The sequence below is a fragment of the Glandiceps talaboti genome, chromosome 11 (genome assembly GCF_964340395.1).
Source record: "Glandiceps talaboti chromosome 11, keGlaTala1.1, whole genome shotgun sequence".
NCBI lineage: Eukaryota > Metazoa > Hemichordata > Enteropneusta > Spengelidae > Glandiceps > Glandiceps talaboti.
In genome coordinates this window covers 23,317,875-23,334,197 of record NC_135559.1, presented here as the reverse complement: position 1 = coordinate 23,334,197, position 16,323 = coordinate 23,317,875, and the positions used below count along the sequence as shown (strand labels likewise).

Genomic DNA, 16,323 nt, shown 5'->3' with positions numbered 1-16,323 from the left:
ATGTATGTACATGTACATCTACAATGTGTGTGTGTGTGTGCATGCATGCATGTATGTATGTATGTATGTATGTATGTATGTATGTATGTATGTATGTATGTATGTATGTATGTATGTATGTATGTACAATGTATGTATGTATGTATGTATGTATGTATGTGTGTGTGTGTGTGTGTGTGTGTGTGTATGTATGTATGTATGTATGTATGTATGTACATGTACAATGTATGTGTCACATAATCCATCGAATATGTATAGATATAATAATAGTATTTATAAGAGGTGGTTTTGAGTCTCTGAGTCTCGCATGGTATACATTGTAAATGTTTTTATTCACAGTCTGATGTTAAGTATGTACAATATGTACCTAACTCTGGTTTTAAATGCTTGTAGGTATGACAGTATAATATTACTTATTTTGAAATCAAGAGATTTACCAGGCTCAGCATTGTTATTTTTTAATTTTTCTTACAGGCACTTGATCCAACGTTGACGCAGGCAGTACTGCCAACACAGGTATGTTGTCACTTTATTCTCTTATTTCTACATATCATTTTAAAATTCAATATAAGTGATTCAAGTTTGTGTTATAGATTTCCTGTTCTATTGGCATTGTAAAGTGTATGTGTGATGTTGTATGTGTGTGTGTGTGTGTGTGTGTGTGTGTGTGTGTGTGTGTGTGTGTGTGTGTGTGTGTGTGTGTGTGTTTTGGGGTAAAACCTCAAAGCAACACGGCACTTTTAAGGTGTCACCCAATGGATGTATATTTCAAAAATGATTCTAGATGCAGCTAAACAATTCATGCTCAAAAGAAAAGTATAAAAATAAATTGGCGAATTACCAAAGTATTGTGCAGTAAAGTTATTAGATAAAGGTATTTTATTTTGAGGTAAAGTTATTAAAGGAAGTTATTTACTTTGAGGTAAAGTTATTAAATGAAGGTATTTATTTTGAGGTAAAGTTATTATATGAAGGTATTTACTTTGAGGTAAAGTTATTAAAGGAAGGTATTTACTTTGAGGTAAAGTTATTAAATGAAGGTATTTACTTTGAGGTAAAGTTATTAAAGGAAAGTATTTACTTTGAGGTCAAGTTATTAAATGAAGGTATTTATTTTGAGGTAAAGTTATTAAAGGAAGGTATTTATTTTGAGGTAAAGTTATCAAAGGAAGGTATTTATTTTGAGGTAAAGTTATTAAATGAAGGTATTTACTTTGAGGTAAAGTTATTAAAGGAAGGTATTTACTTTGAGGTAAAGTTATTAAAGGAAGGTATTTACTTTTAGGTAAAGTTATTAAAGGAAGGTATTTATTTTAAGGTAAAGTTATCGAAGGAAGGTATTAACTTTGAGGTAAAGTTATCAAAGGAAGGTATTTATTTTGAGGTAAAGTTATCAAATGAAGGTATTTACTTTGGGGTAAAGTTATTAAATGAAGGTATTTATTTTGAGGTAAAGTTATCAAATGAAGGTATTTATTTTGAGGTAAAGTTATCAAATGAAGGTATTTACTTTGGGGTAAAGTTATTAAAGGAAGGTATTTACTTTGAGGTAAAGTTATTAAATGAAGGTATTTACTTTGAGGTAAAGTTATTAAATGAAGGTATTTACTTTGAGGTAAAGTTATCAAAGGAAGGTATTTACTTTGAGGTAAAGTTATCAAATGAAGGTATTTACTTTGAGGTAAAGTTATTAAATGAAGGTATTTACTTTGAGGTAAAGTTATCAAAGGAAGGTATTTACTTTGAGGTAAAGTTATTAAAGGAAGGTATTTACTTTGAGGTAAAGTTATCAAAGGAAGGTATTTATTTTGAGGTAAAGTTATCAAATGAAGGTATTTACTTTGAGGTAAAGTTATTAAAGGAAGGTATTTACTTTGAGGTAAAGTTATTAAAGGAAGGTATTTATTTTGAGGTAAAGTTATCAAATGAAGGTATTTACTTTGAGGTAAAGTTATTAAAGGAAGGTATTTACTTTGAGGTAAAGTTATTAAATGAAGGTATTTACTTTGAGGTAAAGTTATTAAAGGAAGGTATTTACTTTGAGGTAAAGTTATTAAATGAAGGTATTTACTTTGAGGTAAAGTTATCAAAGGAAGGTATTTATTTTGAGGTAAAGTTATGAAAGGAAGGTATTTATTTTGAGGTAAAGTTATTAAAGGAAAGTATTTACTTTGAGAAAAAGTTATCAAAGGAAGGTATTTTATTTTGAGGTAAAGTTATTAAAGGAAGGTATTTATTTTGAGGTAAAGTTATTAAAGGAAGTTATTTACTTTGAGGTAAAGTTATTAAATGAAGGTATTTACTTTGAGGTAAAGTTATTAAATGAAGGTATTTACTTTGAGGTCAAGTTATTAAATGAAGGTATTTACTTTGAGGTAAAGTTATTAAATGAAGGTATTTACTTTGAGGTAAAGTTATTAAATGAAGGTATTTACTTTGAGGTAAAGTTATTAAAGGAAGGTATTTACTTTGAGGTAAAGTTATTAAATGAAGGTATTTATTTTGAGGTAAAGTTATTAAAGGAAGTTATTTACTTTGAGGTAAAGTTATTAAATGAAGGTATTTACTTTGAGGTAAAGTTAGTAAAGGAAGGTATTTACTTTGAGGTAAAGTTATCAAAGGAAGGTATTTATTTTGAGGTAAAGTTATTAAAGGAAGGTATTTATTTTGAGGTAAAGTTATTAAAGGAAGGTATTTATTTTGAGGTAAAGTTATTGAAGGAAAGTATTTACTTTGAGGTAAAGTTATCAAAGGAAGGTATTTACTTTGAGGTAAAGTTATCAAAGGAAAGTATTTATTTTGATGTAAAGTTATTAAATGAAGGTATTTACTTTGAGGTAAAGTTATTAAATGAAGGTATTTACTTTTAGGTAAAGTTATTAAAGGAAGTTATTTACCTTGAGGTAAAGTTATTAAATGAAGGTATTTACTTTGAGGTAAAGTTATTAAAGGAAGGTATTTACTTTGAGGTAAAGTTATTAAAGGAAGGTATTTACTTTGAGGTAAAGTTATCAAAGGAAGGTATTTATTTTGAGGTAAAGTTATCAAATGAAGGTATTTACTTTTAGGTAAAGTTATTAAAGGAAGGTATTTACTTTGAGGTAAAGTTATTAAAGGAAGGTATTTATTTTGAGGTAAAGTTATTAAAGGAAGGTATTTATTTTGAGGTAAAGTTATCAAATGAAGGTATTTACTTTGAGGTAAAGTTATCAAAGGAAGGTATTTATTTTGAGGTAAAGTTATCAAATGAAGGTATTTACTTTGGGGTAAAGTTATTAAAGGAAGGTATTTACTTTGAGGTAAAGTTATTAAATGAAGGTATTTATTTTGAGGTAAAGTTATTAAATGAAGGTATTTACTTTGAGGTAAAGTTATTAAATGAAGGTATTTACTTTGAGGTAAAGTTATTAAAGGAAGGTATTTATTTTGAGGTAAAGTTATCAAATGAAGGTATTTACTTTGAGGTAAAGTTATTAAAGGAAGGTATTTACTTTGAGGTAAAGTTATCAAAGGAAGGTATTTATTTTGAGGTAAAGTTATCAAAGGAAGGTATTTACTTTGAGGTAAAGTTATCAAAGGAAGGTATTTACTTTGAGGTAAAGTTATCAAAGGAAAGTATTTATTTTGATGTAAAGTTATTAAAGGAAGGTATTTATTTTGAGGTAAAGTTATTAAATGAAGGTATTTACTTTGAGGTAAAGTTATTAAAGGAAGGTATTTATTTTGAGGTAAAGTTATTAAATGAAGGTATTTACTTTGAGGTAAAGTTATTAAAGGAAGGTATTTACTTTGAGGTAAAGTTATTAAAGGAAGGTATTTACTTTGAGGTAAAGTTATTAAATGAAGGTATTTACTTTGAGGTAAAGTTATTAAATGAAGGTATTTATTTTGAGGTAAAGTTATTAAATGAAGGTATTTACTTTGAGGTAAAGTTATCAAATGAAGGTATTTATTTTGAGGTAAAGTTATTAAAGGAAGGTATTTACTTTGAGGTAAAGTTATTAAAGGAAGGTATTTACTTTGAGGTAAAGTTATCAAAGGAAGGTATTTATTTTGAGGTAAAGTTATCAAATGAAGGTATTTACTTTTAGGTAAAGTTATTAAAGGAAGGTATTTTATTTTGAGGTAAAGTTATTAAAGGAAGGTATTTATTTTGAGGTAAAGTTATTAAAGGAAGTTATTTACTTTGAGGTAAAGTTATCAAAGGAAGGTATTTATTTTGAGGTAAAGTTATGAAATGAAGGTATTTATTTTGAGGTAAAGTTATCAAATGAAGGTATTTACTTTGGGGTAAAGTTATTAAAGGAAGGTATTTACTTTGAGGTAAAGTTATTAAATGAAGGTATTTATTTTGAGGTAAAGTTATTAAATGAAGGTATTTACTTTGAGGTAAAGTTATTAAATGAAGGTATTTACTTTGAGGTAAAGTTATCAAAGGAAGGTATTTATTTTGAGGTAAAGTTATCAAATGAAGGTATTTACTTTGAGGTAAAGTTATTAAAGGAAGGTATTTACTTTGAGGTAAAGTTATCAAAGGAAGGTATTTATTTTGAGGTAAAGTTATCAAAGGAAGGTATTTACTTTGAGGTAAAGTTATCAAAGGAAGGTATTTACTTTGAGGTAAAGTTATCAAAGGAAAGTATTTTGATGTAAAGTTATTAAAGGAAGGTATTTATTTTGAGGTAAAGTTATTAAATGAAGGTATTTACTTTGAGGTAAAGTTATTAAAGGAAGGTATTTATTTTGAGGTAAAGTTATTAAATGAAGGTATTTACTTTGAGGTAAAGTTATTAAAGGAAGGTATTTACTTTGAGGTAAAGTTATTAAATGAAGGTATTTACTTTGAGGTAAAGTTATTAAATGAAGGTATTTATTTTGAGGTAAAGTTATTAAATGAAGGTATTTACTTTGAGGTAAAGTTATCAAATGAAGGTATTTATTTTGAGGTAAAGTTATTAAATGAAGTTATTTACTTTGAGGTAAAGTTATCAAAGGAAGGTATTTATTTTGAGGTAAAGTTATTAAAGGAAGTTATTTACCTTGAGGTAAAGTTATTAAATGAAGGTATTTATTTTGAGGTAAAGTTATTAAATGAAGGTATTTACTTTGAGGTAAAGTTATTAAAGGAAAGTATTTACTTTGAGGTAAAGTTATTAAATGAAGGTATTTACTTTGAGGTAAAGTTATCAAAGGAAGGTATTTACTTTGAGGTAAAGTTATCAAATGAAAGTATTTACTTTGAGGTAAAGTTATTAAAGGAAGGTATTTACTTTGAGGTAAAGTTATCAAAGGAAGGTATTTATTTTGAGGTAAAGTTATCAAAGGAAGGTATTTATTTTGAGGTAAAGTTATTAAAGGAAGGTATTTATTTTGAGGTAAAGTTATTAAAGGAAAGTATTTACTTTGACAAAAAGTTATCAAAGGAAGGTATTTTATTTTGAGGTAAAGTTATTAAAGGAAGGTATTTATTTTGAGGTAAAGTTATTAAAGGAAGTTATTTACTTTGAGGTAAAGTTATCAAAGGAAGGTATTTATTTTGAGGTAAAGTTATTAAATGAAGGTATTTACTTTGAGGTAAAGTTATTAAATGAAGGTATTTACTTTGAGGTAAAGTTATCAAAGGAAGGTATTTATTTTGAGGTCAAGTTATTAAATGAAGGTATTTACTTTGAGGTAAAGTTATTAAAGGAAGTTATTTACTTTGAGGTAAAGTTATCAAAGGAAGGTATTTATTTTGAGGTAAAGTTATTAAAGGAAGGTATTTATTTTGAGGTAAAGTTATTAAAGGAAGTTATTTACTTTGAGGTAAAGTTATCAAAGGAAGGTATTTATTTTGAGGTAAAGTTATTAAATGAAGGTATTTACTTTGAGGTAAAGTTATTAAATGAAGGTATTTACTTTGAGGTAAAGTTATCAAAGGAAGGTATTTATTTTGAGGTCAAGTTATTAAATGAAGGTATTTACTTTGAGGTAAAGTTATTAAAGGAAGGTATTTACTTTGAGGTAAAGTTATTAAATGAAGGTATTTACTTTGAGGTAAAGTTATCAAAGGAAGGTATTTATTTTGAGGTAAAGTTATTAAAGGAAGGTATTTATTTTGAGGTAAATTTATTAAAGGAAAGTATTTACTTTGAGGTAAAGTTATCAAAGGAAGGTATTTATTTTGATGTAAAGTTATTAAATGAAGGTATTTATTTTGAGGTAAAGTTATTAAAGGAAAGTATTTACTTTGAGGTAAAGTTATTAAAGGAAGGTATTTATTTTGAGGTAAAGTTATCAAAGGAAGGTATTTACTTTGAGGTAAAGTTATCAAATGAAATTATTTACTTTGAGGTAAAGTTATTAAAGGAAGGTATTTACTTTGAGGTAAAGTTATCAAAGGAAGGTATTTATTTTGAGGTAAAGTTATCAAATGAAGGTATTTACTTTTAGGTAAAGTTTTTAAAGGAAGGTATTTACTTTGAGGTAAAGTTATTAAATGAAGGTATTTATTTTGAGGTAAAGTTATTAAATGAAGGTATTTACTTTGAGGTAAAGTTATCAAATGAAGGTATTTACTTTGAGGTAAAGTTATTAAAGGAAAGTATTTACTTTGAGGTCAAGTTATTAAATGAAGGTATTTATTTTGAGGTAAAGTTATTAAAGGAAAGTATTTACTTTGAGGTAAAGTTATTAAAGGAAGGTATTTATTTTGAGGTAAAGTTATCAAAGGAAGGTATTTATTTTGAGGTAAAGTTATCAAATGAAGGTATTTACTTTGAGGTAAAGTTATTAAAGGAAGGTATTTACTTTGAGGTAAAGTTATCAAAGGAAGGTATTTATTTTGAGGTAAAGTTATCAAATGAAGGTATTTACTTTTAGGTAAAGTTATTAAAGGAAGGTATTTACTTTGAGGTAAAGTTATTAAAGGAAGGTATTTATTTTGAGGTAAAGTTATTAAATGAAGGTATTTACTTTGAGGTAAAGTTATCAAATGAAGGTATTTACTTTGAGGTAAAGTTATTAAAGGAAAGTATTTACTTTGAGGTCAAGTTATTAAAGGAAGGTATTTATTTTGAGGTAAAGTTATCAAAGGAAGGTATTTACTTTGAGGTAAAGTTATTAAAGGAAGGTATTTACTTTGAGGTAAAGTTATCAAATGAAAGTATTTACTTTGAGGTAAAGTTATTAAAGGAAGGTATTTACTTTGAGGTAAAGTTATCAAAGGAAGGTATTTATTTTGAGGTAAAGTTATCAAATGAAGGTATTTACTTTTAGGTAAAGTTATTAAAGGAAGGTATTTACTTTGAGGTAAAGTTATCAAATGAAAGTATTTACTTTGAGGTAAAGTTATTAAAGGAAGGTATTTACTTTGAGGTAAAGTTATCAAAGGAAGGTATTTATTTTGAGGTAAAGTTATCAAATGAAGGTATTTACTTTTAGGTAAAGTTATTAAAGGAAGGTATTTACTTTGAGGTAAAGTTATCAAAGGAAGGTATTTATTTTGAGGTAAAGTTATCAAATGAAGGTATTTACTTTGAGGTAAAGTTATTAAAGGAAGGTATTTACTTTGAGGTAAAGTTATTAAATGAAGGTATTTACTTTGAGGTAAAGTTATCAAAGGAAGGTATTTATTTTGAGGTAAAGTTATTAAAGGAAAGTATTTACTTTGAGGTAAAGTTATTAAAGGAAGGTATTTACTTTGAGGTAAAGTTATCAAAGGAAGGTATTTATTTTGAGGTAAAGTTATTAAAGGAAGGTATTTACTTTGAGGTAAAGTTATTAAAGGAAGGTATTTATTTTGAGGTAAAGTTATTAAAGGAAGGTATTTATTTTGATGTAAAGTTATTAAAGGAAGGTATTTACTTTGAGGTAAAGTTATTAAAGGAAGTTATTTATTTTGAGGTAAAGTTATTAAAGGAAAGTATTTACTTTGAGGTAAAGTTATTAAAGGAAGGTATTTATTTTGAGGTAAAGTTATTAAAGGAAGGTATTTACTTGAGGTAAAGTTATTAAAGGAAGGTATTTACTTTGAGGTAAAGTTATCAAAGGAAAGTATTTACTTTGAGGTAAAGTTATTAAATGAAGGTATTTATTTTGAGGTAAAGTTATTAAAGGAAGGTATTTACTTTGAGGTAAAGTTATTAAAGGAAGGTACATTTTGTATTTACTTTGCAAGTTTTCAAGATGCAAGTAAATTATCAGATGGATGATATCCAAATATACTCTCAATAGTATGGCTTTTAGTCAAAAGTGATAGATATCAACTGCTCTATACAAGAAGATGACAGTCGTAGTATTAGTTTGTGATCATGAATTGATGAAAGTTAGAGCCTGTATCTGATTGTTTACCTACCAGTGTTTTTACTAAGGTCAGGGAACCATGGTAACAGAAATTGGGAATTCTGATAACTTATATACTGTCATAGTTTCCCATACATGTTGTCGTATAATATACCATAAAAAATTCCTTTTTAATTCACTGATAGTTTTTTAGCACAACTGAACTGAGGTTCAGTAGTGCTATAGGGATCGCCGGCATCTGTCTGTCTGTCTGTCTGTCTGTGTGGATGTGTGTGTGTAAACAACTTAAAGTCAAAAACCGCTGATACGATTGCCATGATATTTGGTGAGTCTATTACCTTTGGTGTCTAGTTGGGAAATTATTCAAATCAAAATGATCTTACCACGGGTTTGTGATTTGGGTCAAAATGTGATTTTTGGTCAAAAAAATTAAACTCAAAAACTACTGGGTAGATTGGGATGAAATTTGGGTGAAACATTCTTCAAGGTGGTTTTTTTTACTAAGAAATGTTCATGATATGATGGTCCCATCAGTGATATGCAAATTAGGGCTAAAAATGTGTCTTTCTGGGTCAAAAATCTTTAATTCCAAAACCACTGGGCAGATTGGGCTGAAATTTAATGGGAATGCATCTAGGGATGTATAGACGAAGAAATGTTAAGCATACAATGATTCCATGAGTGATATGCAAATTAGGTGTAAAAATGTTCATTTTTGGTCAAAAACTTGTATCTCAAAAAGTACATTGTCAATGAGTCTGAAACTTGGTGAGATGTTTCTGAAAGTGTTGTTATGCAGATTTTCTTCCAAACATTTTGACAAAATTGGCCCTAGCAACCATGACCATGCCCTTAACAACCAAATGGCAGTATATTTTGGTTAAAATTGTCTTTGTGATGCTTGTGTTTTTAGGACCTGTGATGCCAAAAGGAAATTTTACATATGTTTTTTAACAAATGGACAATAAAGATTATTATTATTATTATTATTATTATTATTATTATTATTATTATTATTATTATTATTATTATTATTAAAAAACATCTTCTCGTAGGCAAGTGAGTAAACATTTTAAAAATGTATGCAAATATCCCTAGCAACCATGACCATGCCCATAGTAGCAGCCAAACGGTCGTGTATTTCGTAAAGATAACAACAGGGATTAATAGACAATTGAATAAACATTCAAAAACATATACAAATGTGCCTAGCAACAAGACCATGCCCATAGCAACAGCCAAATGATCACATATATCGCAAAGATAGGAACATGGTTGGACAGGCAAATGGATTCAGCAAATGAACACCTATTGTTAGCATGGACTAGCATATGGATAAACATTTTTAAAAAACTGTACAGTTGTGCTATAACGCAATTGATGGACTTTCTTATGTACATTGTACTTACCTTCAAGTTGCCAACCTTAACAAAAACACTGAATTCAGAATAAAAGTGTTATTGCTGTAATTCTCCACACTTTAATAATTTGTGGTAAAAAGAACCCAACACTTACAATTTATAAATAATAGTGGTGAAAAATAACCTCTCACATAGTTTTTATGTGAAGATTTAAAATGGAGTGCACCATTTTGTAAGAAAGGGGTGATGTGTAGACTTCAGTGAGTGTTTTGACAATATGAGATTGATTCTACTTATGTGAGCTCAAGTCATTGGAATACATGTAACCAACTTTGAAGTTGTAGTGGGTAGTAATGTTAACACATCGAGGTCATAATGGAATAATGGAGTCAAGATGGTCAAATGGTTAGAAATCTGCATGTTGCAGATTCAAGCCCCATTGCTTTCTGAATGGCTAAATTCCTTGGGCAAGATTTGAACCATGATTGTGCCTCAGTCAACCCACCTGTGTAATTGGGTACCTGGTAGGATAGAAATTGCATTGTGAATGTTTTAACCCTATTTATGCATACAAGCTACAATGGATTGTATATTGCCTAGGGAGTTGAGGAAGGTTAGGACCGTTGTATCACTACAGCTCCATGCCAGGGGTAATAATTATAAAGTACTTTGAGCACGGTGTGGGAAAGCACTATATAAAGAAGTAACAATTTAACATTATTATAGTCCAATTTGACAAATAAGACACCTTAATAGCAATGGAATAATCTAATTTGACAACTCTGTTGATAATACTGTACTAGAATTAGCACACACCTACATGTAAATTGCAATGGAATAATCCAATTTAATGAAATTTGAGAATAGATGATTAACAAATACCTTATTTACAATAGAATAATCCAATTTGATGAAATCAGAATTGATACACACCAAAATTGTTGCAAAGGTATAATCCATTTTGATGAAATTTATGTCTGTAAAATTGATACACACCTAAATTGTAATGGAATAATCCATTTTGGTGACATTTGTATAGAATTGCTACACATCTAAGGAATAATCCATTTTGATGACATATATGTACATGCATGTAGAATCGCTACACACCTAAAATAATATTGTAATGGAATAGTCCATTTTGATGACATTTCTGTATGTAGAATTGAATCATCACAATGTGATGGATGTTCCTTGGGGCCCATCAAAGATATCAAGGAGATTTCTAATTTTTTATGCTTTAATATGAATACATTAAATCTACATTAAATTCATTATTACTTTAAAGAGATATTATTTCAATTATGAAATGAATAATTTTTATGCTATTTATTTATTTATTTTATTTACTGTGTTTTGTTATATTGATTTATTTTGATTTAATTTGAATTGATACATGTAAATGATGGGTTTGATAATTTAAAAACACAGTATGTAACCGTTCTATATTTTGATTTGAATTGATACATGTAAATGATGGGTTTGATAATTTAAAAACACAGTATGTAACCATTCTATATTTTGATTTGAATTGATACATGTAAATGATGGGTTTGATAATTTAAAAACACAGTATGTAACCGTTCTATATTTTGATTTGAATTGATACATGTAAATGATGGGTTTGATAATTTAAAAACACAGTATGTAACCATTCTATATTTTGATTTGAATTGATACATGTAAATGATGGGTTTGATAATTTAAAAACACAGTATGTAACCGTTCTATATTTTGATTTGAATTGATACATGTAAATGATGGGTTTGATAATTTAAAAACACAGTATGTAACCGTTCTATATTTTGATTTGAATTGATACATGTAAATGATGGGTTTGATAATTTAAAAACACAGTATGTAACCGTTCTATATTTTGATTTGAATTGATACATGTAAATGATGGGTTTGATAATTTAAAAACACAGTATGTACCCGTTCTATATTTTGATTTGAATTGATACATGTAAATGATGGGTTTGATAATTTAAAAACACAGTATGTAACCGTTCTATATTTTGATTTGAATTGATACATGTAAATGATGGGTTTGATAATTTAAAAACACAGTATGTAACTGTTCTATATTTTGATTTGAATTGATACATGTAAATGATGGGTTTGATAATTTAAAAACACAGTATGTAACCGTTCTATATTTTGATTTGAATTGATACATGTAAATGATGGGTTTGATAATTTAAAAACACTGTATGTAACCGTTCTATATTTTGATTTGAATTGATACATGTAAATGATGGGTTTGATAATTTAAAAACACAGTATGTACCCATTCTATATTTTGATTTGAATTGATACATGTAAATGATGGGTTTGATAATTTAAAAACACAGTATGTACCCATTCTATATTTTGATTTGAATTGATACATGTAAATGATGGGTTTGATAATTTAAAAACACAGTATGTAACCGTTCTATATTTTGATTTGAATTGATACATGTAAATGATGGGTTTGATAATTTAAAAACACAGTATGTACCCGTTCTATATTTTGATTTGAATTGATACATGTAAATGATGGGTTTGATAAGTTAAAAACACAGTATGTAACCGTTCTATATTTTGATTTGAATTGATACATGTAAATGATGGGTTTGATAACTTAAAAACACAGTATGTAACCGTTCTATATTTTGATTTGAATTGATACATGTAAATGATGTGTTTGATAATTTAAAAACACAGTATGTAACCGTTCTATATTTTGATTTGAATTGATACATGTAAATGATGGGTTTGATAATTTAAAAACACAGTATGTAACCGTTCTATATTTTGATTTGAATTGATACATGTAAATGATGGGTTTGATAATTTAAAAACACAGTATGTAACCGTTCTATATTTTGATTTGAATTGATACATGTAAATGATGGGTTTGATAATTTAAAAACACTGTAGTATAAGATAGATCTAGAATTCCATTGTCTGTAGTATAAGTCTAGATCTAGAATTCCATCGTCTATGGTATAAGATAGATCTACAATTCAATTGTCTGTAGTATAAGATAGATCTAGGATTCTATCATCTATGGCATAAGATAGATCTAGAATTCCATTGTCTGTAGTATAAGATAGATCTAGAATTCCATTGTCTACAGTATAAGATCTATAATTCCATTGTCTATAGTATAAGATCGATCTAGAATTCCATTGTCTATGGTATAAGGTAGATCTAGAATTCCATTGTCTATAGCATAAGATAGATCTAGAATTCCATTGTCTATAGTATAAGATCGATCTAGAATTCCATTGTCTATAGTATAAGATAGATCTAGAATTCCATTGTCTATGGTATAAGGTAGATCTAGAATTCCATTGTCTATGGTATAAGGTAGATCTAGAATTCCATTGTCTATAGTACATGTATAAGATAGATCTAGAATTCCATTGTCTATAGTATAAGATAGATCTAGAATTCCATTGTCTTTAGTATAAGATTGATCTAGAATTCCATTGTCTATAGTTAAGATAGACCTAGAATTCCGTTGTCTATAGTATAAGATAGATATCGAATTCTACTGTCTATAGTTCTAGAATTTATTGTCTATAGTATAAGATTGTCTATAGTTAGTATAAAATTGATCTACTGAAAAATTCCCCTATGTATAATATATACTAAAGTAAAAATGGTGTATGTAGAAATGTGTATTAAAGTCATTTTTGTGACGTTGAGACATATATTTTCAATAGTATATTGTCACTATGTTCAGTTAGTATGTCAATATGTCAATATGGTCTAGGAGTCATTATAGGCGAATGGTTAGTGTGGTCGGCTTGGAATCTGCAGGTTGCAGGTTCAAGCCCCATCACTGCTGTTTGTTTCTGAATGGCTAAATTCCTTGGGCAAGATTTGAACCATGATTGTGCCTTAGTCAACCCAGCTGTATAGTTGGGGACCTGGTATGATAGTGGTTGGCATGTGAATGCTTTAATCATATGTGCTTTTATAATATACCTAGTGATAATGCTGTGCCATGATTCGCTAGAATCAGTCACATGATAGGAAAATAGAATGACTATAGTATCAACTTTTACATGGTCACGTGACCACCGCACGTTCAAAGCAGGTCAAAATGGCAGCTTCAGACGATGTCGTCTGCCACCGCGAGTTCACAGCATGAGGTATATTATAAAACACATATTGCCTGGCCTATATTCGGGCTATAGCACCCGTTCATTACCCCCTCGTGACTGTGAGTTACCAGAATCACATGCTATTTCCCGAGGCTAAAGGCCGAGGGAAATAGCATGTGATTCTGGTAACTCACAGTCCCTTGGGTGTAATAAACGGGTGCTACAGCCCGAATATAGGCCAGGCAATATGTGTTCAATATAGAAGGTGGCAATGGATTGTATGTTCCCAAGGGAGTTGAGGAAGGATAAAGTGCCGGTGTGCTGCCATTGATCTGTGCCAGGGGTAATAATTGTGTACGCCTTGAGCGCTCAGGAGAAAAAGCACATTATAAATCCACATCCACATTATTATTAATATTAGTTTTATCTAAGTGACCAGATTTAAAGTAGTTGAATTATCAGTAATATCAAGTTATCATATATTATATTCGGATTTCCAGTATATTGATGGTGCAAATCGAGAGATCTGATTGGTATAGACATCAAACTAGCATGTCTAAAATGAGTGATAATGAACAGTTGGCACACTTCCAAATATTGTGATGTTCACTGTTTGTTGTCTGCTACAAATGTTGTGGTCCGATCAGCTGTCCATTGATAACAGGTTCATTGTTATGCAAATTACCCATAGCAGCACAAATGAAAACAGAAAATGTTAGTTCTTATCTTGTTTCCGATTTTTCTGCACTCGTGCATATATTTTGTTCCCTGGTCAAAACCTGTTGGTATACCATCCCCAGGGTGTAGGGGGTGGGTTTATTGCTTAGATATTACACAGTGAGTTTAAAACAGAGATATTGTTAGTACTTAGTAAATTGATTGCTTTTGCATTTATGCAAAGTATAACAGCCAGGATTAGTCATCTTCGATAAATTTTACATATGACCTAGTTCAACAGAGAATCATCAATTTCCATGACAACAGAAAGTCATCAATTTCATGACAACAGTCATAAATTTCCATGGCAACAAAGATCATCAATTTCCATACGGAAATCATCAATTTCCATGACAACAGAGAATCATCAGTATAGTGAAATCATCTCTATATGAAATTTGTTTGATGTTCAAGTAAACATACTTGTTATGATCACATATATTGTAAATACATGTACTGCCATAGTTTGATATTATGATCACATATATTGTAAGTACATGTAAGTTGCTATAGTTTGATGTTATGATCACATATATTGTAAGTACATGTACTGCCATAGTGTGATATTATGATCACATATATTGTAAGTACATGTACTGCTATAGTTTGATATTATGATCACATATATTGTAAGTACATGTACTGCTATAGTGTGATATTATGATCACATATATTGTAAATACATGTACTGCTATAGTTTGATATTATGATCACATATATTGTAAGTACATGTACTGCTATAGTTTGATATTATGATCACATATATTGTAAGTACATGTACTGCCATAGTTTGATATTATGATCACATATATTGTAAGTACATGTACTGCCATAGTTTGATATTATGATCACATATATTGTAAGTACATGTACTGCCATAGTTTGATATTATGATCACATATATTGTAAGTACATGTACTGCTATAGTTTGATATTATGATCACATATATTGTAAGTATGTACTACCATAGTTTGATATTATGATCACATATATTGTAAGTACATGTACTGCCATAGTTTGATATTATGATCACATATATTGTAAGTACATGTACTGCCATAGTTTGATATTATGATCACATATATTGTAAGTACATGTACTACCATAGTTTGATGTTATGATCACATATATTGTAAATACATGTACTGCCATAGTTTGATGTTATGATCACATATATTGTAAATACATGTACTGCCATAGTTTGATGTTATGATCACATATATTGTAAATACATGTACTGCCATAGTTTGATATTATGATCACATATATTGTAAGTACATGTACTGCTATAGTTTGATATTATGATCACATATATTGTAAATACATGTACTGCCATAGTTTGATGTTATGATCACATATATTGTAAATACATGTACTGCCATAGTGTGATATTATGATCACATATATTGTAAATACATGTACTGCCATAGTTTGATATTATGATCACATATATTGTAAGTACATGTAAGTTGCTATAGTTTGATATCATGATCACATATATTGTAAGTACATGTACTGCTATAGTTTGATATTATGATCACATATATTGTAAATACATGTACTGCTATAGTTTGATGTTATGATCACATATATTGTTAGTACATGTACTGCTATAGTTTGATATTATGATCACATATATTGTAAATACATGTACTGCCATAGTTTGATATTATGATCACATATATTGTAAATACATGTACTGCTATAGTTTGATGTTATGATCACATATATTGTAAGTACATGTACTGCTATAGTTTGATATCATGATCACATATATTGTAAGTACATGTACTGCTATAGTTTGATATTATGATCACATATATTGTAAATACATGTACTGCCATAGTTTGATATTATGATC

At 28.7% G+C, this 16,323-nt stretch overlaps 1 protein-coding gene across 1 annotated transcript in view; it reads left to right on the top strand.

Moving 5' to 3' along the window:
* The window catches only part of LOC144442439 (uncharacterized), a 100,917-nt gene that overhangs the window by 15,780 nt on the left and 68,814 nt on the right, over positions 1-16,323 (top strand). The window contains exon 3 of the mRNA XM_078131791.1: positions 475-516. Within this exon, the coding sequence (XP_077987917.1) occupies positions 475-516 (42 nt within the window). The remainder of the gene's footprint in view (positions 1-474; positions 517-16,323) is intronic.